Source organism: Peromyscus eremicus, chromosome 1 (genome assembly GCF_949786415.1).
Source record: "Peromyscus eremicus chromosome 1, PerEre_H2_v1, whole genome shotgun sequence".
Lineage (NCBI taxonomy): Eukaryota > Metazoa > Chordata > Mammalia > Rodentia > Cricetidae > Peromyscus > Peromyscus eremicus.
The window spans coordinates 20,842,672-20,870,594 of NC_081416.1; the positions used below are offsets into that span (position 1 = coordinate 20,842,672).

The 27,923-nt window shown below is 44.1% G+C and overlaps 1 protein-coding gene across 1 annotated transcript in view; it reads right to left on the reverse strand.

The window, feature by feature from the left end:
• Positions 1 to 8,378: 8,378 nt before the first annotated feature.
• Positions 8,379 to 27,923, reverse strand: part of Lcor (ligand dependent nuclear receptor corepressor) — a 123,057-nt gene continuing 103,512 nt past the window's right edge. Inside the window, exon 8 of the mRNA XM_059258153.1 lies at positions 8,379 to 16,221. Coding sequence (XP_059114136.1) covers positions 11,715 to 16,221 — 4,507 coding nt within the window. The 3' untranslated portion in view covers positions 8,379 to 11,714. The remainder of the gene's footprint in view (positions 16,222 to 27,923) is intronic.

Genomic DNA, 27,923 nt, shown 5'->3' on the forward strand with positions numbered 1-27,923 from the left:
TTGAGTGTCTTGATTTTCAGATGCTATGTGGTTGTGACCTTTTGTTTGGGGTTTCTGTAGTCTTGTTTGGGTCAACTCTTAGAAACTGGCTTAAAACAGTCCCCGAGGGAGCCGCACCTGCCCTTTCCCCAGAAGTATTGTTTTAGAATGTCAGTATTGTCCATTGTCTTCCATGTGAACATGACATTGATTCGCTGATTTTTCTGCCTGCCTGGTCTCTTTCTTCACCAAAATGAGTTTGCAGCTACTAGCATTCACCTTCCCAGGGCAGAAAGGCCCTGGGCTACCATACTGGCCAGTCATCACAGGCAGGCTGTTCGCTAATACAGACATGGCAAGGTCTGTTCATCCTGGAGGAAGGGGTGTGTGACAGTCTGGGGAGCCTGCTTACCCTCATCTGCATGTTTTAAGCATTTGTCTACAGAGTCACTCACACATTTAACCACATTCCGAGGGGCATGGAGCATCCAGGCAACAGATTAGAAAGCAGCACGTATTCTCAGACATCCTAGAAGACCAGTGAAGTAGGAGGAAACATACATCAGACCAGAAACCCTTCACTCAGGAGATGAATAAGAATCTGAGTGTCTGGGAGGTTGAGTCCCCCAGATAGGTCCCCAAAGCTAAAAGGACCTGCCAAGCCCTCTATTGATGCAGGGCCATGAACTAACTGATCTCACGCTAAGAATGCGGTGATGTTACAATCCCCACTCTAAGAGCACTCGACCCTCTTGAAAGGTCACAGGGATGATAACTTTGGTGCCTTCATAATAGTTAGGGATTTGGAAGGGAATATTATAGAGCAGGGCAGAGAAGGGAAAGTGAAACCAAGTAGGTTAAAGGCTGCAGTGTCTGGGAAGGAGGTAAAGCAAGTGCTCCTTGGCCTATCATTCCTATGGCCAGTTCTGATTAAAGTGGGGTGCCAACGGGCAAACAGAAACTCTCGCTGCTAGAGACTGTGGCACCTGAAGAGCATTTGCCAGTCTATTTGTACCAGCTGGTTCTCATCATGAGCTAAATTTGTTATGTTAAAACAAAACAAACAACACCCCCAAAACAAAACAAAACAAAACAAACCCCACAAGACAAAACTAGAAACTCCAATTTTTGAAATGAAACACTTAGTTTTTAAACTTTTTTTTTTTTTTTTTTTTAATCCTGGGCTAAATAAACACATCTGTAGGTTGAAAATTTACAACTTCTGTTTTAAAGCAAAACCAGGGGCTGCTAGACAGCCACTACGTAGGATCCACTGAGGCGGATCACAGCAGAAGCCCTGACAAATGCCGTTTCTTTTCTGCCATATTCCGGGGGGCAGGGGGGGGGGAAGGGTGGTCACAGGACTGGACAGCACCGGCTGGCGTCTCCCGTCCCCTCAGGACCACTGGCACCTTTCCTGTCCTGTCACCTGGAATCCCACAGTGCTGCCGCTCTACCGCCTGTCTCCTGAAGTCAGGCATAACTAACAGCATGACTGAAGGTTTAGGGTAGTGCGCTCACGGCTTCTCTACACCCAGTTCCGGGGCTCACACAGTCACTGCCGTGTCGTTGGGGCAGGAGGCTGTGCTGTATTCCGTTCTCTCTCCAGTGACTACACAAACACACTTTAATATCAAAGAAGTTTAATATGCTGCAATAAAATAAGCGCCTTGAAAAAGCTCACAGAATAGATGTCAACATTAGAGTAATCCCTCCCACACATCGTCCTCTGGCTCCACACCCCATCACCTCAAAACCAAACCAGAAAATCTGAACCACGACAGGAAATCCTTCCAAGCTTGGATTTCAGTGTGGGCCCCTTTACCAACAACAAGAACACAGTTATCTATGTGGTCCAACAGGAAAAGCAAAACACAGCAGCACAAAAAGTCTACAAGATTTCAATATTTAAAAGACTTAGTACATACTCAAAGTTAAAATAACTCCAACTTTTATAGCTATACATACTGTTTTAAAGCAACTTAATAGATTTTTAAATTTCATATATACACTCTCAAAGGTTCTTCAGGTGAGGTATGTAAACATTGTCTAATGAAAAATTTTCAATGTTTCAAACCAACAAATTCACAGCATACATTGAATTTTCATCCATTAAAGACACAGTATTTTCCTACACTCACTAACAGTGAAATCCAGGCCCAAGAGCATGTGCTGTTCTGCCCGGTGGCTAAGGGCAGACTCTTCTCACTTCACTCGTTTGGAAGGTGCCGGGGTCAGGGAGGGCTGCACCCTCCAGAGGCCCCACTCTTGGGCATCTGGAGCACGGGCTAAGACTCACAAGACAGCAGAAAGGAGCACATCCAAACACCTACAAGATTGACCTCGGCAACAACACCAGGAGGGACCAGGAAAAACTTGAGAACGGTGGAGACTCAGCTCCCTGAACCGGAGCCGGGTCCACAGGCCCTGCCCTAAACTCATTCTGAAGGGTTGTGGCCTAATAGAAGCAAAATCCAATGCACACCTGAGCTTCATTTAAATTGCATGGGCCTCCTAGGACCCCCAGGCCCCTCAAAGGCTTGACACTAGCCTAAATTAGGGCACTGGGCTGTGCTTTTCATACAGGGTGGGGTTGAACTTCTTCATGTCATAATGCATATGGGAAAATAATGCCATGAGATCACAAAGATGACCAGCGTCCGCAGGCACTGGCCCAGGACCTTGGAGGAGCTCAATTGTGAAAACCACTTGTTCCCTGAGGGTAAACAGCAGGCTTACATTGAGATTAAGCGAGGCTAAGGTGGGGATTTTCATTACAAAATATCAAAGACTTAGGAAACGTCTGGTCAGAATTTCTATTTCACCTCCATATCATCTACAGGACCCTCCCCCCACCCCTCACCAGAAGTAGTCACCTCCCCAACAACACAATGCAGGGCAAGTTCTTTCCTCTGCATGCTTTTGGGCTCAGCAGTGGAAAGTTTACCTTAATGCACCCACTTCAATCTAAAAAACACTAGTGAAAAATCCCAAACACCATCAGAAATATATATATATATATATATATTAAAAAAAGAGAGACATATTCCAAAAGCCTAAAAAACTACATCACTTCTAACAATGGTTATCTGGGTGTGGGTATTCCTTTTCATTAAGTTTAGGACGGTCACAAGGAAAGGCTGCTCAACAGAGTTGGACACACTAAGAGCCTAAGCAGACTCTTGGGACCATGGACATCTTGAGCTGAGGCATAGAGGCAGAAGGCAGGACATAGGCTGGCTTCTAAAGGTGAGTCAGACAGAGCAGGGGGAAATATAATAGGCCACATATGTTTCTCAGGTAAAAATTCCTTACATTTATTCTATGGCCAAATGAGCTTTGTCTCATCTGTTCTGGAAACTACAAGTTCCTGGGAAATCGCTAACCTTTCAATTGGCGTGTCCACTTTTGATGTGTCTGGTGCTAGGAGAGTTCCCACACACTGCTACAGTTCTGAGACATGGGAGCGTGCAGAAGAAATAGAAGCAACAATTCAAGTAAAGCAGCCTCTTAGGAAAGGCAAGAGGCTTCACAAGAGCTGTCCCCCAACCCGATCCTCTGAGACAACAGGACTGGTCAGCACCTGGGGTCGTATTGCTATGGAAACACATCAGAAAGAACACCTGGAAGTCTGCTCTGCAGACCCGGGCACTGACCAATTTACTGTACACCTGTATATATATATATATCACACAACCAGATGAGAAGAGGGGGCAGTTAAAGCTTGGATTGGATGGTCCATTACAGATCAAATGCCCCAAACAGCTCTCAACCTGCTGGTTTTGTTTCTTTCTCCATGAGTGAACTGTATTATGAAAGAAGTCCACCACTCAAAATATATTCTTCTACAATACAATGCAAACCAACATCACTCAGAACATGAGTCTGCATACAGCACATGTAATAAATATTTTTAGAAAACTATTTACAGCATTACATCTTGTGAATATTTAGATGACAACAGAATCTACTTTCTGCAAAGGATAAAAAAGTTTTGACTGTCTAGTTCAGTGCTAAATTCCCTGGCACCTAGTTATCCATTCACATTTCATCTCAAAATCAGATTTGCTTACAAACAGCATCTTAGAAAAACATTCTCCAGCATTGCTGTTCAAGTGCCTTCCTTGTTTAGAAAAGACAAAGGGAGGCCATAGGAAATATGCAAACTACAGTTCAAATGGCTGACAGTAAATCCCTTCATACCTGGTCTCCAAGCACCCTAGAGTCCTGGAGCTGCAGGTCAACCCAGCCATCCTGGCAGAGTAGCATGGTGACAGATTGGGTGCCCATGGATGAGGTACAGGGAAAAGGGCCATGCATAACCATGAAGCATTGGTTTCATGACATCTAGGGTGCTCTGAATTACAGACCAGGACTCCTGAGAAGTAAAGCTGAATACATTTTAGAACCATGGGTTATAGATGGGTGGGATGGGGCCACATCTGCACAGATGCTTGATGGGAAAGGGTGAGGAGGAAAGCCAAGGTGTTTCCAAGTTTTTTCAGTGTGCAGCAGGTGATGTGTGTCTCCTATTGATGTGTGAAAGGATGACTCTCATGAATTCTGAAAGCCAGACTAGAAGCTCACATTGGCAACCACAGTGGTTTCTCCTCATTGCATAGGCATGAGTCTGCTTGCCCTGGGACTACAAACAAGGTCAATTCCTGCACAGGCCATGGAAGTGAACAGCTGAATGTACGTACCGATGGTGCATGTGTGAGTTGGGCTGCTGGGGGAAGCCCTGATGCTGGGCTGAGCGAAGTTATACCCCTTCAAGCCCCACTTGGGTCTGGGATGGAGCATCAGAGGGAGCAGCATTAAGGTTCCCGATCTATGCTGTGTTTACCCAAATACAGTAAGGGTTTCCCGGTTACAGCCTCCTGCCTTTACTGTAATGTTTAGGGGTTGAGAGCTGAGCATGGGAGCTGGGAGAACAGATGGCAAGAAGTTTTTGGAAAGCCCTTTTGACAGTTAACTAATTTTGTTAAAATAAATACTTTGTATAGAAGCATTTGAACAGGAAAATATCACTATTTACACAGTAAAATAAATTCCACAGTGGTGTGTATAAATATGCACTCTATATATTTGAAACCAGCCACTAACACAGCCTCCTAGAACTACTAAGAATGCAGAAGCCACTAGTGAAATTAATTACCCTACGATACAGTGGCTCTAGCAATAATCCCTACCTGTGATATAAATATACAAAATTATGCAAATCTTATTCGTATAGTGTCTTTACCACAAATGCTTCCGAACACTACATACAGCTCTAACTACAACACAACACGAGATGTACACCATGGTACCAACTGGAGTGGGGAAAAGGTGATCACTGAATGGCTTTTAGACCCAGTCCACTAAACACTGTGAGAATTTAGCAAAGAAGAGAAATTCTTCTCGTGTGACATGTATGCATTCAGAGAAGCACTTTAGGGGAGGGAGTGTCCCAGAGAAGATGCCACCCAGAAGGGGGCCAGTGGCATAGGCAGAAGGGAAGAGAAAAGGCAAGGTACCAAGAATGACTCCCCAAAGGAGGAGCTGCTTCAGGCCTGACCAAGAGGGCCCTGGACTTGTTCTGCCTAAAGCTGCTGGTGCACAGATGAGGTGCCTTTGGCACGCTGGCCATGCCAACAAAAATGCATAGCCTGGACTCAGTTTTCAAACACACAAAGATCAGCCACTTATATTCACAGATATTGACCAAACTTGAGAACTGTAAATCTGCACATATCCTATGTACAGAAGAGGAATGGAGGGCTATGGGTGTGAAACTACCAGTTCCTATGCTTTCAGAGAGGCACTACTTCAGACTGTATGTTCACTGGAAACCAGCATGTGTCACTGCTGGTGGAATGTCTCTATCAGTCAAGTTCACTGTGATGCATAACCATCATGATTGCATTTTTCAAGACTGTACTTTAAACTAGGCCCTAGCAGATGTGCTATAGCCGCAATTCATCAGCAAGTATCCAACGAGCAAAGACAACCTCTTTCTTCCTTAGAAGCACTGTCAGGAATGTTGCACAAAGACAACTGTGTGCTGAGACAGACAAGCAAGATACCCCAAACCCCAAAGGACTTTTGCAATGCTGGCCTACATGCACAAAGAAACCATGTGCCTAACTGCTCACACAAATTGATAGTGACTTTTGCAAAGATCAGTACACTGACCTAAAAGGTCAGGCAGTAAGCATTTTAGGTAGTATGGACCACATCTAGTTTGTTAATTGTTTTATTATCTCTGCTTGTCCAATTCAAAAAGTGTAAATCCATTCATCCAACCCCTGGTGTACTCTAATACCATGGGCACCCAGATGCTCTTCAGGCAGGCAGTCTAGGCTTTCAGGCGGTTTACAAACTGCACCCGTCAGACAGGATGGCCCACAGGGTGTGAAAGCTTCAGTGTCTCCTTCCTCGGCACACATGCCTGGGCAGCTGCCTGTCTGCCAGAGGAAGGGCTGGGTCCAGAGCACTGAAAGGCACCATCCCAGACCATGAGAAAGGACAATCCCATGAGGAGGCAACGGGCTCAAACCCAAAAACAAAAGCATGAATAAGGGCAGCTTCTGCACACTGCTCATACTTGGGTGTAGAATAACGGGGTACTGCAAAGTGGCTGGCCTTACCATCCATCCCTCATAGGTGATAGGACTCTTCAGAATTGTCAAGAGTTGAATTATTCTGAAAGCTGTCTCAAAAGGCAAGTTTCCAAGTTCTGCTGGTTTTTAAGTTTTTAAAAGTATCTTTTCATTGCAAAGGATTTGGGAGCAAGCCCAGGGAAAAGTACCTGCTGCGTGGATACAAGGACTGCTTTACATACACAGATGTGACTTTATATCTCAAACATTCTAGCATTTCAGTGGCTAATAAGTCATAGGAAAATATAAAATGGGGAAGAATTAAAAATAATTGGGCAAGGGATAGAGCTCAGTGGTAGAATGTCTGCCTAGCCCGGAGTCCAAATTTCAGCGCTGTCCACTAATTAGGAGACAAGGTCCCCATCTTTTTTTTTTTTTTTTTTTTGGTTTTTCGAGACAGGGTTTCTCTGTGTAGCTTTGCGCCTTTCCTGGGACTCACTTGGTAGTCCAGGCTGGCCTCGAACTCACAGAGATCCGCCTGGCTCTGCCTCCCGAGTGCTGGGATTAAAGGCGTGCGCCACCACTGCCCGGCAGGTCCCCATCTTTTAAATTTGGCATGATATTTAACTTCATTCTGGAATGCAGAATAGAAACTTTGAGTTTTGCGGGGGGGGGGGGGGGGGGGGGGGACGGACTAACATTCTGGAAGCTGACTGGATTTGATATAAAGATACAATCAGTAACTCCTTAGTCATACTCAGGTTAAACGTGTTCTAATTTTTTTTTGTCCTTCTTTTCTATAGCAGTTCAAAACCCATCATTCTATTGTTAGCTTGTCTTTAGTAAATTTATTTTGAAAGTGTGTGACTGAGAACAGATCAATGGTAATATATTATAAAGAGTGCTCTGGTTGTCTTTCTCACAACTACATGTGGCGCCGAGAACTCTTAAGTCCAAGAGAAGTACAGCTAATCTCATCACAGTCAGTCTTGGCTTATTTTAGTAAACAAGTGAAGCCAGGGGCAGTTCTATGATTAGAAACTATGGGAGTGAACCATGGGACAGTCCACATGACTTCCGAACTCCAAAGGCAGCTTGTTCAGGGGTTATGGTCTATGGGCTGCGGTGGCTTCACTGAGGGGCTGGGGGAGGGACTTAAAAGGGAGACACACTGCTTGTTTAGAGTTGAGTTACTTTGAAACTGTCTCAATGACATGCCTCTCTTACAGCAAGAGAACACAGAAATGTGCTTAAAAGATGGAACTGAGATGGGGGGCGGCGTGGGAGACAGAGGGTATGAGGCAGAAGAAGAGGAATGGAGAAGATTCATTCCCAAAAGGGATTATTTTCTCAAGCAGGGGTCAGTAGGCTTCTTCAAAGATATAATATTAACTATTTTAGGCTTTGTGGACTTCATGTCCACTGCTCCATGGACAATCAATAAGCAAATGGGCATAGTTATATGACAATAAAACTTTATTTATACACATGAGCAGCCGGCCCACAGTTTGCATGTCTGGAACAGCTCATAGGTGAGCTAAGAGGAGGTCTGCACTGGTGAAACCGGAGGGATGGAGGTGGCTCTCCAGCTATGGACAGCTTCTTGGGTTATTCAGTCTGTTTCTGGTATTCTGACAAGCACAGACTTCGGATGGCAATACCACAAAATCTCCAGTTTGCATCATATAGCATGGTGTCATTTCCTATGGGACTCTCAGGCCTGCTAATCAATAGAAATGTTGCCCATAAATGAGTGACAGCTGTGCCCTCACTACAGAAGCCATCACAAGGCTGGAAACAGGCCAAATCCTGTCTTGAAGTGATGCTTGCTGATGACTTATGTGCACAGTGAGAAATTCACCTGTGGCTGAGTGATGTGCAGAGGGTCGTGTGGGAAACGGATGACTCTTCTCTCTAAACCATTACAGAATGATGAGGCACACACCCCACAGCTTGACTGTGGTTTAAATAAGACAGGGTAAAATTTTCAATAAAGAAACCCACCACTACCAAACAACAATAACAAAAATAAAAACAGCAAAACCCAGTGAATCCCAGGAACTAGCAACTATGGGTCAATAGACTCAGGTAACATTCCTATGCTGGAAGCTCCCAGAACAGAGAAAGTGCCTGGGCGAGACTCTGAACCCCAGTGAGACAGCAGGCCCATACCAGGGAGTCTAACAGGACAGAAAATAGGTCCCCAAAGCGGGCTGTGCTCTAGGCAAGCTACACAGAGCTTCTCAGATAGCTTCTTGGGCATCTTCCAGATCCTGAACAGAGGGAACACCAGTCCTCTGGCATCAACTTCAGCTCCAGCCTTAGGACAGCCACTTCACTGAGAACAGGGCAGGAGCAGAATGCCTTTCAGACTCAGGATCAAACTGCGAGGCAGAGTGCACTGTATATGGTGGCAAGCCGTATTTGAAAATGGCTACCGAAGGAAGGGAAACAAAGGGAATGGAGTCAAGGCCAAGCCTGGAGATGCTGAAGGGATGATTTCCCAGCATCTGCTATGGGTGCAGAAAAGTCTTCTAGAACTGCTGTCAAATTCTGATTCTTTTCCCTTCTTCTATTAACAAAATTAACCAGATCATCAAAAATGAGTTCAATAAATATGAAACAATTAAAAAAACTTAAATGTCCAAATTTTGTAGAATGTCCATTTATATAAATGTAGTCACTACTATCAAGTGCAAGCTGTTAAGGATGTCTACTGCACTGTTGTGTTGGGTATATAACAAACACTTCCACACAGCTCCCTCAAATGCAGGCTACTATCTTGAAGAAGCTTTTAAAATTGAAAACACAATCAGAAAAGTAATGGAATGAAGTATAAACCTGGAACAGGAAGCGTCCCACCAACTTACCACTCATTCCTCCCTCTAACCTAACCCAAGCACCTTACAAGGGAGTCACCAGGCAGCCAAGGGCGCCTCCTATGTACAGGCATTGACACACCTCACATTAGTAAGCCTTGGCTGTTTAAGTCACTACAACAACAATATCCAGTGACAACTATAGGAAAAGCTCTTTTAAGCCTTAAAAGCATTTTTAAAATATTAAAACGAACCTACTTAAAACATATTAATGCTTCTGTGCAACTTAATGCTGAGAAAGAGTTTCGAGCACACACTCAGCAGTCTCATTACGATAGGTAGCTTGTGAATGGTCAAGGTCAAAGATAATAAAAAGAATAATTGGGGAGTGGGGAAAGTAAGGGGTGGGGGAGGAGGCAGTGAGGGGGAAAGCCCATGAATGCTCATGGGATAGAGGGGACATTTAAAAACAAGGAAACGACAACTTTCATTATCCGTGAAATTCAACACAATTCTCAATTTCTCATGAATCAAATGCTCCAGTCCTACCCAATTATCAGAAGTTTCCACTATCTGCAGCAAACCTTTAACAATAGCAAAATAGGTAGAAGGCCTGTTTTATCATGATTTGCATATAAAAGAAGTCCATCTGGGTTGATCTAAAAAGATCTGAAACAACCTAAGTAGAAACTTTTAATAAGAACAGGGCAGCAGCTGTCCACGCAAGCCTATTTTGGTGACAGGACACATCAAAGCCGACGGAGGCTTTAGCAACCAAGTGGTTTGCTGACTGGCCCAATGGAAATGTCAAGTACACACGGTACAATGGAGCAATGTCCCAGGCACTGAGTGAAGCCAATGGGGCTGTGTTAGGCTCCACCCAGGAAAGGCAAGCATCACCACTTTCAATTATTGCAGCTCTCATTTCCGAGCCACGGGACAGTGAAGCGGTGTGGGAGGGGCAATACTGCAAGCATTTAGCCACGAGGCTGGAACTATCAATGGGTATAGACGCCTACTCCAGACAGACACCTACTCCAGACTGACGCCTACTCCAGACAGACGCCTACTCCAGGCACAAACAGTCACATCAGAGAGTCTCAGCTGAGCTTCACTCAGCTGGGGATGGGGGTGTGGCTCCACTGAGATTCTGGGCAGCTTCTTGCAGCTGCCTGGGTGTCCTAGTCTTTCAAGGCCACTGCTCTCCAAGTCAGACGTGAAAGTGGTATTAGGGATGTGCATGGAGACACTGGATTACTTGCAAACAAGCTGGCCATTGCTAATTTCTCAGCTTACTGATACACTGCATGGGGAAGAAAGAATTTCCCTGTGAAACTAGTACCAGGAGACACTGGTGGACAGCAACTAAATGCGGATACACCTAGATGCATATGCACAAGGCTAAGCTTTCCTACTGCTGGAAAGACATGTGACTTTCACTGCATAGGGAAGTAAGAATGAAAACAAAGAATCACTCATCCTAATGGTCAAATGATAGCTACAAGATGAAAACATACACAAAAAGCTGCAACAAAATAGAACACACACCTCACAGAGTAGTACTACCATGCTCGCAAGGTCCCAAACTGGAGGATGACAAGTGTTAGTAGTACCATAGTTTGGGGGTGGGGGGTGTTTCTAGCACATCTTTTGTCCCATGGGCACACAAATTAGAGAACATGATCTGAAATGATTTTAAAAAAAAGATGAAGGGGTGATAAACAATATGAGTTTTAGAAGGAAACAGAAACATTAATCTTTTATAATAATTATAAATCCCCTGCATTCTCCACATAGCATAGAAATGATTTGGTTCAGCTTTCAAATATCACTCAAATAAAAACCAAACAAGACAGAAAGGGGAGTTGTGCTGCGGTCTGCAAGGTGCACCTGTCCAGGGGCGCACAGGCAGCTGCTGCCGGCTCCTCACTCGCTCACGCATGCGCAGCGGTGGCCTCCTCAGTGACAGAGCAAGTGCTTGTGCGTCAAGTATAAAATACAAGCCTTTAGTCACATACATCAGCTTCTCAGCTTTTGTCAAATTTTAAACAAAAATGATAAATAAGGCACTGTACTTCTTAAAACAAAAACTGCTTGTTTCCAAGTTTAAAACCCAAGGAACAACCAGAATATAATGTACAACTTCCCTTAGCCATGGAGAAGGACTCTCTTCAAGTTCCCGTCTCTAGCTGAGACGCATTTTCTGACATCTCAAACTGGTGTTCTCTGTAACTGCAACGTGAAAGGCTTAACAAGCTTATAAAAGCAGATTTTGTTAATGCGAGATAAAGGTTTCTTGTAGAGGCCAGCCTCTCTCGGGACCATCCAGCTCTCACTTGGAATCTAAGCGTCGACGTTTGCCCTGTGAAGAGTCCAGTTTGGCCTTGAGCTTTCTCTTTCTCTGGGCAGCCTGGGTCTCTGGGCTTTTTGTCAAGGGTCTAGCTCGGCCCCTACCATTGCTCAGCTTCCTGCTTCTCCCTCTGGCTTTGGGGGGCTTTGCAGAGGCATCTCCTGAACCCCTTTGCTTGGCAGGCTTTGTCAGCGCTTCAGAGGCTGCAGCAGGATGGCTAGGCCTTTTGTCTGCATTCTCTTTTTCTTTCCTGGATGGTGGGCAGCTCTTCCCGGGAGCCTTTTTACAGATTCTCACTTTATTCTCTTTCAAGGTCATCTTCTTGGATAGTTGGCTGACTCTGTCCTTTGCAGCTAGCTTCTTGGCAGAAAGGCCTCTGCTGGCTTTTGTTGCTGGCCCCTTGTCCTTATCATCCTGAGTTCCGGAGCCTTCTGCTCTTTTGCGCTTGTTCTGACCTTCCACTTTAAGCAAGGTTTCAGGCATCTGCTTCCCTCTTTTCCTCTTGCGTCCTTCAGCCCTCTTGGGGGTGACAGGAAAGCCATCTGCACCCACCCGGAGGGCCAGCTTGGGGGACATCAGCGGGTTGATGCACACGCTCTTTCGGCCCTGCTTAACTTCAGAAGGCCCACCCAGTGAGCTGTCCAGGCGCTGGGCTCGGAGCTTTCCTCGAATATTGGAATACTTTCTAAGGATCCGGGTGCTGGCTGGAGTAGGCAAGTTGGCGGGAGGATGGCTATTTCTGCCTTCCCTGACCTCCTCTACAGTGTCTTCACTGTGAGGGCCGAGGCTGGTGTCACTGCCAGCCTCTGGCTCCACCTGGCCAGCATTCTCTCGCAGTTTAGCCCACAGCTTCTGTGTTTTCCAATTATTCCTAGCAGGAATGGCTCCAGGAAATTTCTTTAAGTGTTTTTTCAAGCGTTCGGCCTGTAGTGAACTGGGATACAGGGTAGAAGGAGGGTACTTCTGAAGAGGGTGTTTAACAAGTGGGATGTCTCCTGGAAGACGCGTATTTAGTTTCTTCACAATGACCAGAGACCGAGTTTCTGTTGTCTCTAAGAACCACTTACAGATGTTAGACAGTTTAAAGTTTGTCATAAACAGCATCTGAACAGGAGAAAACTTCTGCCCCTCCAATGAACCCCTGCACTTCCGTGACCTCTTCTTGCTCTTCCAAATCTCCTTCAGCTTGTCGGACTTGCTCTTTGCTCTTGCTGTTGGCTGCGCTTCTTTCTCCAACTGGATCCAGCCCTTCTGAACTTTCAGGTACTGGGCGTTGAAGTTGGCGATCAGCTCCTGGTTCTCCTCCTCTGCACACCATCCCACGAACTTGGGCTGCTCTTCTACCACTGTGTCTGCATCGTCCTCATCCAAGGGCTCCACACTCTCAGAAGCTTCATTTTCCTTTGGTGCTGGGCTGACTTGTGTGACTTGCTTTTCAGAAGTCACTTTTGTAGTGGCCAAGGCATCCACACAATGAGCGTGTCTCAGGTTGTAAGTTGAAGAAGACAATCTCTTAGGCCTTGTTACCAATTTTGGTGGCCCAGCAGGATCACCATTCTGACTGGCTGATATCCCAGCTAAGCTAGATGAAGGCAGGCCAGCATCATCTTTAGAGTGGGTATCCTCAACATCTACCTCACTCACAGAGGCTTCCACATCCTGTGTGGCAATGTGTCCCGGCTTCTCTTTTACCTGCTCCAGGTCCCTCTTACAAGGAATGCTTTCTGAGGGCACATGTGCATCTCTCTCATCTATTTGGGACCAGACGTTAATTTCCAGGTTCTCCCCAGGCAGTGGCTGGCCAACTGTGTTGGGGTCACTGCTTGGGGAAGTCTCCCCTTCTTCTCTTTTAACTTCCTTTGCCAGCATGCTTTTAAAAGTCTGCCTTGTGATGACTCCAACTCCTTCACCCTCCTGCCTGACATCTTCATCAGAGGAATGTTCACCGACACTGGGGTTTTTGGGGTCCTCCAGATCATCTGTATGGATGCTGTCAATCACTGAGCCCTCGGGGGTTACCCTACCAGAGTGCCCTTCTCTTTTAGAACGCTTTATGGTAGGATTTTTAGAAACCTTCATTTCAGAACAAGCAGTGGATGAATCTAAACCTTCGCTTCCTGGGCACCTGTCAGCAGAGGATGAATCTGCAAGTTGACTTCTTAGGCATCTATCAGAGGCCTCGGGGAGCTTTTTACCCTTTTTCTTCTTGTCCACACTCTCTTCGGGCGAGTCCAAGTTTGCCTCACTCAGATCCTGCTCTGATGAGTGTTTTCTATCACTGTCATGCATCTCCAGCTGTCCGGTTCCACTGGCTGCCTCACCTCCCTCGGTCTCACCCGGGTTCTCATCACTGACAATGCTGCTTTCCAGTAGGGGCACGGTGGCTTCTAGCAACAGAGTCTCCCCAGGGATATCTCCAGTCTCAGCCTCAGTACTGATGGTTTGATCATGCTCAGACAGTTCTAGACTCAGGGGAGGATCGAAACCCACAACAGGACTTTCATTTTCTGAGCACAGAGAATGCTCTTCTCTGATGACTGTTTCAGGAGAAGACTGAGGTCTACATAGCTGGTCTTCACCGTCTTCCCCAGAGATGAAGGGGGTGCTTCCGGTTGTGGGAGTCAGGTGACACTCCTGGAGTGTATGCATTTCCTCTGACTCCAGAAGAGAAGCTGGTGGCTGGTCTCGCTCAAGGAAAGATAGTACACTTGCTGTTGGAGGTGAGACTGCAATGCTGCCTTCTGGAACATTAGGCATATCCTCATCAGGGAGGGGTGCAGGCAGAAGACATGCTGGGCTACAGGCTGTGGTCTCTCCTGGAGTAGGGGAGCTGCTAGGATCCTGTTCATTCACAGTAAGGCAAACCTCTGGCTCCTGATACTCTTTTGCTGGTGACATGTCTTTGCCTCCTTCCTCAAGGGAGGTTCTTTCCTTCCCAGGATCGTCAGGGGTATCTTCTTCCAGAAGTTGCACACCTACTGTGGGAAGCTGTACATCTGCAGTTGGAAGCTGTACATCTGCAGTTGGATGCTGCACACCTACTGTGGGAAGCTGTACATCTGCAGTTGGATGCTGCATACCTACTGTGGGAAGCTGCACATCTACTATGGGAAGCTGCACATCTACTATGGGAAGCTGCACATCTACTGTTGGATGCTGCACACCTACTATGTGCTTTGAGGTGGGAAGTGTAAGAGTCTGCTTGGGAGTCACCACTACCTCTGGTGCTATCGGTGAGCAGCTTCCCTTTTCTTGGGAGCGTAAATTTCTGGCCAGTGTGCGAACAGTTGGCAATTCACAACAATCACCATTAAAAAAGTATCCCCGGGTACTCTTTCGGGCTGTTTTCCGAGAAGACAATATGGATCTCTGATTTTCAAAGTGGCATTCTGTTATTGGTTGACTGATATAAACAACATCACACTGGTTGTCATAATCATTTATCCTCAAGCCTGATGCCCTCTTACTCTTCCGAGCAGTCTTGATGGAGGCTGTTATCATCTTGGTTCGAGAGTGACCATTGGATGCTCTGTGTACAGCTGGTGTGGGGCTGGGAGCTAACCAATCACCTTTGGAATGATCAAAATGGCCCTGGTCGCTGGGATATGTCTGGTAACCCACCTTGTTTCTACCTAGTGAATGAAGATGGTTCTCTTGCTTTGGCCTTGCATCTTGTTCATCTGCCTCTAAATCCTGGTGTGAGGATGTTTTTGAGCTACACTGTAAAGTGTTCTCTTTGTCTGCAGTACTAGATGAGTTTCCCATAAACCCTGAGTCCCATTTGTCTTCTGATAAAGCTCTGAATGAGTTTCTTGGAGAAACCATACAGCTACCACCCTCTTCAGTATTCTCAGTTGCCACGTCCACTGCAGTCAGACTTTCGACTGAGGCTGGGGTATGGTCTTCACCATCCTCACAGGGTTTCACGCTGATGTCTTGTTCCTGTCCAGTGGTTTGCCCCTCTAAGCTTTTGGAACTGTGGAGGGAGTTAAAAGAGGAAGAATCCAATGTAGTGAGGCATCCCACAGCGGGACTGTCTGCTGATCTTCTGGAGTTAGGTTGAATGTCTGGAAGTTCAGAGGAATCTTTCTGGACAATGGTCAAGGCATTCTCTCTTCCATCTACAGAGTCTGTCTCAGGAGGTGGTTCCTCCATGGTTTGTTCAGTCACACTCAGAGAGCTAGGAGAACCTGAGGAGTCTAAGAACAAATTTACAGAAGCAGGAGACTTCCCATCGAGACACACATCATCTTTTTCATCTTGTCTGCAGCTCAGCTGGGCACAATCTGCATTGCAAGTGGAGACATCCATCACTGTGGAATCTAAAGGCTGCAGGTCCTCAGTACCTGGCTGAGATTCAGTGTATAGGTCACTCAGGACACGAATGAATTGCTTCTGATGATGCGTGCACAGTTTGACCATAAACTTCTCCAGTGGGGGCTTCGATGGATGGTTAGAATCTACTGCTGATGCTTCTGTTGAATTCTTACTAGACAAACAAAGAAAAAGAAGAAATTAGCATGTGCACTTCCAAGGAAAGGTTTCTATAATATGAACTGTATCAGATGCTATTTGTATTTGAAAGAGAAAGGGCATTCTAGCCAAAACTGTCATTGACTTTCAAGTCCATCATTTACTTTAGTTCAATAAGGAAAACATAATTAGAATATAAAGCCAGCCCATCTTAGTCTCAAAAATGTTTTGTTTTTTATGGTACTAGGAATGAAATGAAAGAGGGCCTGGCACAAACTAGGAAAGTACACTACCACTGAGCTATATTCCAATCCCCTACTTCATACTTTTACACTTCAATAATTCAGAAATAACTACCTTAGAAGAAATATTGAAAATAAAGTTTGGCCACATTATTAACTCCACATGGTCAACACAGAGCAACCCTTATCCAAAAGTCTGTAATGCTCCAAAATGTAAACGTTTGCAAGTGCTAACATGGAGGTACAAGTGGAAAACCACACATCATGCAACTGTTAGATGCAAGACTACTGAAGATACCGTGCAAGATTCCTTTTAGGCTGTATGCATACAGTGGGTCTGAACCATAAATGAACTCTGACATTAGGCTGGGGCCCCTCCTGAGATAGCTCATTAAATATATGCAAACATTTCAAAATCTGAAGAAAGTCAAAATTCCAAACATGTCCGGTCCCAAGCATTTTGGATAAGGGATACTCAACCTGCACTTCTGTTGTAGGCCTAGGCAACCGTGTTAAAACCACCACTAGTCTAAGTCTATTAACACTGATAAAAATTCAGACATACTGCATTACAGACATCATCTTAGAAGTATTTAGAGAACTCAATGGCTATAAGACGATTTCTCAGAAAGAGCAATTGGCTGGAGAACCACTAATAGTGTTCTAGAACAGGACACAAACAGCAATAAGAATGCTCACATTTTAGGTATATTAGACAATGGAATGACAAGCAGCTTCTGATTTATAGCCTAAGTGAAGTAGAAACACGAATGGCAAACTATCAGCTTCGACTGGTGCAAGGCAGAAGTATTAGTATCATCACACAGCCTTCCACTGAATTCCCTAGAACATCAGCAGTAAACATCTTAGCTACACAGCTGCTCTGCAAGAAAGCTGTCTCCATACTGTGAAGCATGTGTCTGCTCTCTGGGACAAACTCTCAGAGTTTTAAGCCACAAGGTCAAGGTGGTGGGAGAGGCCAATACTAGACTCAAGACAGGTCACAGGGATGGCCTGTAGGATGGCCAACAGGTTTTACAGTTGCTTTGTGCTTCCGGATGCACAGCTTTTACGGAGCCCGCACAGATGGGGCCCGGTTTGCTACAACTTCTCCCCCACACACTCTGGTTTGTAGACCTGTAGGAGACTATTATTTGACGGTGAATGAAGTACAACAGAACATGAGGGTAACTTCACACACGTGTGTGACCAGATGTTGATGCTGTCTTTTGACTTTTACCTCCCGGCAGGAGTGCCTTTACAGGAAGGCTTACTGCAGACAGTCTGCATCACCTATCTTCCCACCTCCCACTGGTAGTGGACTTGTAGGAAAGGACACAGGAGCTCGAAAATGAGATGTCCGATTCCACTCCTATTCTGACATTGACAGGATTACAGGGAAGTTACCTCATCTCACTGAACCTTAGCTTCCTCATCTGTATCCTGGGACTGAAAAGCAGTATACTGAGAGACTACCCAAGAGTGGGGCTTAAGTAACTTTGCTTTCTGTTTCTAACTTGAGACACGGTCTCTCTCTAGTTCTGGCTAGCCTGGGACTTGCATCAGTCCTCTTTGATCCTCCTGCCTCTGCCTTTTATGTGTTTGGCTTATGGATGTGGTAGCACACTCCAGCAAAAGCAAGGTTTTTGTTTGTTTTCCAGGGGGACCTCAAACGTTCTGTGCAGCTGAGACTAACCACGAGCTACTCCTGATTCTCTGGCCTCCACTGTCTAAGTGTTGGGATTACAGTAATATGCTATCATGGCCAGCTAAAGTTTTAATTACACTTACATTGTGTATGTGTGTATACTCTCTCATGTACACATGTACCACAACATACATGTAGAAGTCACAAGGCAAATTCTGTGAGTTTGTTTTGCCCTTCCAAACAGACGGGTCCCAGGAATTAAACTCAGGTCATCAGGTTTGGTGGCAAATACTTTTATACACTGAGCCATCTTGCCAGCTCCCCCACCCCACTTTTTGTTTATTATTTTTGTGTAAGTCTTTACAGAGTCACATTGTCTCTAAACACATCTTCTCCCCATCTACCTTTGTTTCTCTGAGAATCAGTAATTCATACCATCAGGACAAAGGCAGAAAATCTAGAAGACAGTACCAAGTGATATGTTCTAAGCAGAGATGCTTTAAGGCTCGGAACTGAATGTTTTGCTGGCAATTTGGATGCATAGGCAGGAGCCTATAAGTAGCGTCCTTGGAGCCACGAGCCTGCACATTAACACCAACCTTTGTCCAGCTATCATTAAACAGGTAACTTTACAACTACGGCCATAAAACCACTTTTGCCCATGCCTCCAAATTACTACGTACTTTCCCCCTCTAAAGAGGAACTAAATTTAGATGATTTTTAATTTCTTACCATTTGGCTATTTAATTTTTAGAGTTAATCTTAACTTCCTGATAATTATATAGCTGCATTTTTCATGTTTGGCTTTTAAAAAATGGTGTCAGTCTGTTTTAAATGGCTATTTGCCAGTTTTAAATGGCTAAGTTCTACTCGTGCTTGACATTATTCAAGTATCCCTATATCTTTAATGGAGCTCAAATACAGCATTTACACTAACTCTCCTAGGCAACTAGCAGTGAACCCAGAGTAGAGAGATACTGTCTTGAGGACAATTTCCTCACTCTAACTCTGGAAAAACATGGTATTTTGGTTCAGTGATTAATCCATATCATATTACATTCTTGACACCTGACTAAATATGATCTTTACAGGAAAATATATCACAGACGTTGCAATCATTTGCCTGACTTCATGTAATGTTGAAATCACATGTTACTTCTGCTCAACAGGAGTCCTTCCTGTAATAGTTAAGTGAATTATTTATCAAGCAGAAATACTTGACTACTACCACCAAAGCACAATGAGGTCACAGGGATTAGTAAACTGGAGAGAGGTTGTAAAGACAAGGGAATCTGACTTCCAACTCTCAGAATCCGCCTTGGTTTATCTCCTTGGTGAGAAATGGCCTGTATGGCCTTGATCACACAGTCTTTCTACCTTTAGCTCAATGCCTAATTCAGAAGGGTGTGGTAAAAGGATAAGATAATACTCATAAAAACTAAAAGGCACAATTTAAAAGCAATGTGTTGCTTCACAACCCTATCTTCAATGATTTACTCAATGCTGTTTTTCTGGATCAGAGGTTAGGCACAGCTGGACTCTCCTATTTAGTCAATATTGCAATACTTACATTCCTGCGGTTAATATAAATGGTGGGCAGTCGATGCTTATGTTATTTTCCAGGAAAGGACAGATGAAAAGGTGTCAGGGAGCAGAATGTCAAATGTAAGGATCTAGAACCTAGAGTAACAGGTGCAGGTACTCTCCCCAGCAGCCAGCTTGTAACCACCCAAGGACTTCTGGGTAGGCAAAGCACTATCACTGATGACCAAAATGTATTTTCTTGACTGAATGAGAACAACACTTAAGCACATAGGAGCTAATGTTAGGTGCAGAAAGGGCTGGTCTGAGAACGTGGAGGGAAAGAAGGCTTTAGACAGAGTAGACTATGGCTAGAGTACTCAATTTGGCTTATGTATCCAGTCCCCTATCAAGGTGTCCAAGTTGTACATTTGCTAGGTGGTAACCAGAAAGGATGCTTTCCATGTCCTCAATCCTAAGTCTTTTCCAGGGTGTGGTGAGTCTGCTGACAGGTTCGGGGTGGGGGGTGGGTGGGATTGGAGAGCAATAAGAGAGGGGAATAGGAGGGTCTAAGTGATCTGATAGGGGAAGTGGGAAAAGGGAGCTCTTAAGGGAGGGAGGTTATAGGAGGAGGAGGGTAAAATAATAAGGATGCCAGAAAAAGCTGCAAGGAATTTAACTATTTACCTTTAAAAAACTATAATACATATAATTTTGTATAATTTTTATACATACATGGTTTTAATGACCTTTTCTCATCTGGGTTGACAGCGCTTCCTCCAAGAGCCAAGGACCACCTAACGAAAACCCCACACCAAACATGAGAAGCCTTCTTCTGAGCTGTTGGCCAGGCCGTCCAGGGGACTCCCCAAACATACAGCCTATTACTGTTGCCGCTTGCTCCCCAGGGAAAGTCCTTACTGCTGAAGACACCATGTACTTCAGGAACAGGGCCCAGAAACCCCTGAGCTATGACTGACCCGAATACTTTGATGGCAGTAGAAGGAAAGCACATTTGCCCTTGACTATCTCCTATCTAAACAAAGGGACGACCCAAAGGCTATGACAGAACTATGTATAGTCAAAGTGGACACGAGTATGCAAATATTTCTTTATTCAAACAAACTGTGTATAGTTGTACCTCTAAGTCATTAGCAGTCAAGTTTTCCATCCATAGAACTGGCTAGAAGTAAAAACAATGGAGCTGGGGAGCTGGCTCAGTCAGTAAAGTCCTTGCCATGCAAGTATGAGGGCCTGAGTTTACTCCCCAGCTCCCACATGAAGAACGGGCCATGGAAGTAGGCACTTAGTGGCGAGTTCTTGTAATCTCAGCCTGGCGAGGTGAGGACAGGAGGATCTGTGGGGCCAACTGACCAGACAGTCTAGTCTAGTGGCTCTCAACCTGTGGGCCGTGACCCCTTTGGGGTTGCATACCAGGTATTTCTGACACTCAACAGTAACAAAATTATAGTAATGAAGTAGCAATGAAATGTTATGGTTGGGGGCCACCACAGCATGAGAAACTATACTAAAGGGTTACAGCATGAGAAAGGTGGGGAACCACTGCTCTAGTTTGAACTGGTGAGCTCTAGGTTTAGTGAGACTTAGTTTCAAAAACTAAGGTGAGGAGCAATAGAGGAGAATAACCAATACAGAGTTCTGGCCGCCACATACACCACACATGAATCTAAGTACAAGCAAAAGTGACAGAAAAAATGAGAAGTCAAGCCGTTTAATTCATGTTTTCTAGGTGGTTGAAATCTAGATGATCTCAATTTAGGCAAAATTCTAGATACAGAGAGCAATCCTTAAATTTGGAGAATTGGTGGTAATTGTGTGTGCTGGGTGATCAGTCTAGGGGTGATCTCTTCCCACAGTGGGAGTGATTCTCTGAGAATCACCACTGCTAATGGCAGCACGGGGAAGAGTGAAAGGCCAAACATCCTTAGTAACTGCTTTCTCTCCATGTACTGGGTTCCTAATCAAGTGTGCTCAAAGCAGGGGCGAGCAAACATCATCAATTATAAACTAATAATTTATAGTTTATAGTAATTTATAATAATAAAATGGGGGAAATGGCTGGTGATGGACAGACAGCAGCATGCAGGCCTTCCTGTATATCCTTGCTACGAGGATGTTTTCAGAACGGATCTCTTAAACGACAGGCAGTAGTTTAAGGCATGTATACTCAATCTGTTCTTCATTTTGTTTGGTTTTTAAATTTTCTGATTTTTAACCAGCCGGTCTGACTTATTACATTACAATAAAATACAATTACAAAGAAGATTCAAAGCTACTCTTTATGCTTTAGGCCCATTAGCAAATGGTAAATGTGAGGAGGTGTGAGTCCAAGTAGCGCAGGAGCAGAAAGCAAAGGCCAACCCCTTTCCAGCAGTATGATGAGCTCAGAAAGGGGACATTTCCAACAAAACACTTCTCAAGTCCTCTCCACTAAACTCACATTTGCTTGTAACTCAATCATCCCAGTCAAGACATTGTAAGATCAAACATATCACATTTGGTGTTCATTAGGCAAAAGGAAATTTCAAGAATGTAAAAGATGAGATTTGGGACTGGATGGCATAAATTATAAACAACAGTTCCTGGAAGTTACACCACTGAGCGATGGAAATGAATCTAAGTGATGGAAATGAATCTAGTAAGATGACAAACTAAGAGTTGTAACAAGAACAACTCCTAGGAAACAGAAGCAGACTTAGGAAATAAACCAGCTGACATTTCAGGAAGCCAGAGCTCTGGCCAGGGCAGACTTGAGCTGAGGAGTCATGTATCCTGAGACCTACAGAGTCAGAAGTCTGGATGGTAGGGTCACCGTCACATGAGAGCACAGGATAAGCCAGACACTAGGCTATTTATTCCTTTTTCTTTCTTCTTCTCAAGTAAAAATTAAATTTATGTTGTTCTTTAGGAAAACTGCCCTTTAATTCCCAATTTAAATCATCAGGACAAAAACACCAACCCTGTAAGCAAAATACAGACAGAAGAGGCTCCTTTCCCAAGGGAAGGAGAACTAATTTTGTACTGCTGCCTGTTCCTTTAAGAGTGGTAAAGAGACAAACAACTATTGAAAGGTCTGGCATGGCCCAAGAGCTAAAGAAGCCATCATTAGATACATTCCCATGAATGAATGGATATGTACTTCCTTTGTAATAATCATCATAATCTCAAATAAAAAGATCTCTAACATGCAAGGCTGTGGGGCCATCTAAAACAGCTATGGAGGAGGCAACAGAACAGAAAATCAAAGGACGTCACACTCCACGACAAGCTCAGCAACACAACTATGTTTCCTCTCAAGAAACAAACTGCTATGCTTCTGACAGACCATCTTAATCTTTTGGGGGAGAGGAAGAGGAAGACCTGAAGATGATATTCTGGACCAAATGACTATGTGATGTCCTGACCTTTGCCACAGTTTCTACGGGACCTCCTATCTCTTAACTTTCTCATGCTCTCTTAAGATTCTTAAGTTTCCACTCTTGAAATTTTAGATTTCACAACTACACACATCTGTGGTATATCCTAAAGCTTAAGGCCTTTGATGGCCTTGTAAATTACTTAAAATGGACACAATGACATATAATTCCTAAGTAATTATTTAAAGATGCCTAAGGTTTAGTATTCTCAGTTGTTTACTTTATGGACGTTAGATAAGAGAAAAAGGAAATGTGTGTGTATAAAATTGAAGTATCGGGATAAACAAAGTATTTTAGTTTCTTTTTTTAAAGAATTTATGTGTATGGGTGTTTTACCTGCATGTATGTCTGTCTGTGTACCAAGTGCATGCCTGGTGCTCACACAGGCCAGAAGAGGGTGTTGGATCCCCTGGGACTGGATTTACAGGAGGTAGTAAACTCATGTGGGTGCTGGGACTTGACCCCAGATTCTCTAGGAGAGCAGCCAGGATTCTTAACTGCCACCATTGCTCCAAGCTCATATTTTAGTTTCTTAAGAGATGGGGTCTTGCTATGCTGCCTGTGCTGGTCTAGAACTCCTGGGCTCAAGCACTCCTACCTCAGTGTGAGAAGCTGGACTCTAGGCTCAGGACACTGCCCGCAGCCCGAGTGTTTTACACCCACTTTTCCTTCTCTGCAGTACATACACTCTTGTAATTACTAGCTCTCTATAGCTATCTTGCACCAGACTTTATTCAGAAACACCCAAGTCCACTGCTGAGGTATGGTGTAAGGTGTGCAAGGTGTTATGGTGTAAGGGTGAACTTACATTCATGTTGGTTTTACTTAGAAACATTGGAGGACAAAAATGTAACTAAATGTACACACACACACACTCCCATGCAGACAAAGCTGAAGAGGCCATATTAAATATTTATCACTATTGCTATCGCTTCCCTTGCTTCCAATACACTACTGAGTTCAGTTACATAGGTTGGTTTTCTTAGAAAACCAAATACCTTGCAAGCTCTTTGCCACCAGTTTATTTTAGATGCTGTTTCCTATTATTCATATTTGCTCTTTCCAAAGTCCAAACCAGGACTTGTCTCATGTGTTATCTATGAATCCGCTGCCGACTTCCCATTGCTTCACACTCACCCTTCAGCCCATTTCCCTGTGGGCAGTGGTGGCAGCTCCTCTCTGACTTTGTCTCCTTTTATTAAATAGCATCGATGCTGTAAGCTAACAGTTTTCAAACCATTTCCTCCCCTTGCCTGTGAAGCTCTTGTAGGTCAAAACCTCTGGTCTATTCTAACTTGGAAACTTCACTGATTGCAGTCTGGGGTAGCTCATTGCATAAACCAGGGAAATAAAGTTAACTATGTAGCAAAAATGATTTTCCTTGTGTATATCCCAAAGGAACTGAAAGGGGAAGAAAAACCGTATGACAGACAATCAGAAAAGACAGGAAGGAGCTTTCAAAGAAAACATATTCAAATCAACCCAGCAGAACAGGGTTTTAGTTACAGGAATTTATGGGAGATGAGTTCAGGTGTCATACTGCACAGTAGAGTAAATATAGACAATGAATTGTACTATGTATTAATTAAAAAAGAAGAGAAGGATTTGGAATGTTTTCTAAAAGGAATCATAACGTTTGAGGAGATGTATGTGCTTTCCCTGATTTGAATATTACATAATGTACAAATTTATTATCACTTCATATAGTATCAAATGAACATGTAATTTTCATATCTCAACTCACAGAAGAAAAAATGTGAAAAGGGGGAAATCTGAAGGTTAGATAGTAGACATGTAAATTTTTGATAAAGCACACAGGTTCATCCTAGAGGACTCCCTAAGACACCAGATGACAGGGATGAAAGTAGATGCACACAATGGTTTCAAAAGCCATTACAGGACCTGAATTTTAACCCAGGACAAAGAAATACTAGACTATGTCACCGAGTACCCAAATCCATTTACACAGATACATAACGAAACCAGTTTCAGAAACAGTACTGACCCTTAATACCAACCCCCCATCATGCTCTCACGCACACACTCACATACATACAAACTGGCTAGGACATATAAAACCATCTTTGAGAGGCTAATATTATAACTTATTTATCTACTTTTAAACACTCTAATCTACATAGATGGCCCAGTCCTTAACATCAAAACATCTCATGATTACTTTTTTTTTTTTTTTTCTAAATCAGTATCTTTCTACAAAAGCTACACTGCCTGGTTCTCCTTATCAAGGTGTCTTAAGTCTAATTAAGTGTAATCAAGAGTAGTGGTCTTGTGGCAGAAGTGTGTCACTGGGGGGTAGCTATGGGCTTTCAAAAGCCCAAGTCAGTTCCACTGTCTCTTTCTCTTCCTGCTGCCTGGAGGTCCAGATGCAGGGTTCTCAGCTGTCTCTCCAGTACCACGTTTGCCTGCATGCTACCATGCTTTCCACCATACTGACAGAACTCAACTTCTATGACTATAAGCAAGCCCCCATTAAATGCTTCCTAAGAGTTGCCATGATCATAGTGTCTATTCACGGCAATAGAACACTAACACAATATGCTTAATATTTTATTTTAGTTTAGTTTTCTTCCCCCCCGCCCCCCAAGACAGGGTTTCTCTGTGTAGTTTTGGTGCCTGTCCTGGATCTCGCTCTGTAGACCAGGCTGGCCTCGAACTCACAGAGATCCGCCTGGCTGTGCCTCCCGAGTGCTGGGATTAAAGGCATGCGCTACCACTGCCTGGCTTAATGATTTAAAAAAAAAAAATTGGTTTATGTGTGCTTGCTTGTAAATATGTATGTACGTGCACCATGTTTGCTTGGTGTCTGCAGGGGCCAGAAGGGCATTAGATCCTGAGACTGGAGTTACAGATGCTGTTGAGCTGCTGTGTGGGTGCTGAGAATACGAACCCTGGTCCTCTGAAGAGCAGCCAGTATTGACAAGTCATCTTTCTAGCTATCTCTAGACTTTTAAAACTGTATCTTCTACTTTGACACAGATTCTATTTTGATTTAATTTGTTTGCTTTTTTTTTTTTAAGAAACAAGGAATGGTCGGGCAGTGGTGGCGCACGTCTGTAATCCCAGCACTCGGAAGGCAGAGGCAGGTGGATCTCTGTGAGTTCGAGACCAGCCTGGTCTACAGAGTGAGTCCAGGACAGGCTCCAAAGCTACAGAGAAACCCTGTCACGAAAAACCAAAAAAGAAAAAAAGAAACAAGGAATGATTGGTTTAACTGTCCCAAAACAGAATCACAAAATTCAGAAAAGCACTTTTTCAGGTTTCAACCACTACAGATGAATTTCTAAACAGTCTTATTAAATAAGAAACACAGAGCCAAATACAAGGGGTGCAAGCTATAGAGATCAGAGCAATAGTGATAGCCACCAAACTAACCTTAGCTCACCATGCCAGTCGCTTCCCAAGAGAACCAAACGCTTCTTCCTGTCTAACCTGCACCTTTATTGCCTTGCCGTTCTGCCTTCTCATTGGCTGTTAGCCCAGCTACCTCACTTCCTCATCACTTCCGGTCTGTACAGACCTCCAGGTCTCTATGGTTGGTACTGGGATTAAAGGCGTGTGTCACCATGCTTGGCTGTGTCTTTGAACACACAGAGACTCTGCCTGCCATGTGATCTGGATTAAGGGCGTGTGCTACCACCACCTGACTTTTGTTTACACTGGCTATGACCTCTGATCTCCAGGCAAACTTTATTAACATACAAATAAAATAGCACATTTCAGCACAAATAAAATATCACCACAAACCACAGTCCTCAACTGGGGTTAAAACAAGATTGCCCATGTCTCAGTCCAACATAAACATGTCTGCCTCATCTTCAAAGTTCTAACGCTCTTCACAAGACAGAGCAATCTGATTTCTTCCTACTTTCACAGTAAATTATGACACCTCCTAGGAATTCACTTCTGCTTTAATTTCTTGGGCACTTCCATGTGTGCAGTAAGAGTCTGCCTTAGTACTATTTTACATGCAGGGTCTAATTTAGGTTCCATAGCAACTAGACATGCCAGGTACTGCAGCCCCTTCGTACAGAGGACAGAAATGGGCTTGGTAGCTTGTCAAAACTGTGTAGCAATGGAATAGAAGGCTAGAACTTTAAAACTGGGCCTATCAAATTCTGTTTATCAGACTTAGAAACCTCCTCTTTTCCTACCTATTCAGGTTTACTGGGACTTTATAATTTTTGTTCTGCAACCAAGTCCCATGGCTTTTAATAATAGATATTATTCACTTCCTTGATTGACATGTTTGCTTGAATCAAACTGATATTGAAATTCAATTAGTTGAGCTCAATCTAATGGTAAATTCCTTCATTTTCAGTTTAGATTGTGTGAATCATACTATGGTAGTACAGATAAGTGTAATGGCTTGGAATTATGTTAAAGGCTATTTATTTTATGAACAAAACTAAACCCCTTAAACTCCCCAACATTCATGTTTTCACCTCAAGAATAAAAGATTAGAATGGTACCAGGAATCACGTTAGTCAGCCAAGTTAACCAAGCCTGACTGTACAATAAGAATGTACTTAACCGTGTACTTTGAAAAATGGTTAAGGGAGGCTGGAGAGAAGGCTCAGCAGTTAAGAGCACTGGCTGCTCTTCCAGAGGACCTGGGCTCAATCCCCAGTACCTAGAATGCAGCTCTCAACTGTCTGTAACCCCAGTTCCAGGGAATCTGACACCCTTACAGGGATGTACATGCAGTCAAAACACCAATGCACAGGGGGCAGGGGGAGAAAGAAAAGAAATTAGTTAAAGAGCACTGGCTGCTCTTCCATAGACCTTGGGTTCATTTCCCAGCACCTACACAATAAATGCTCTCTAACTCCAGTTTCAGATCGGATGCTCT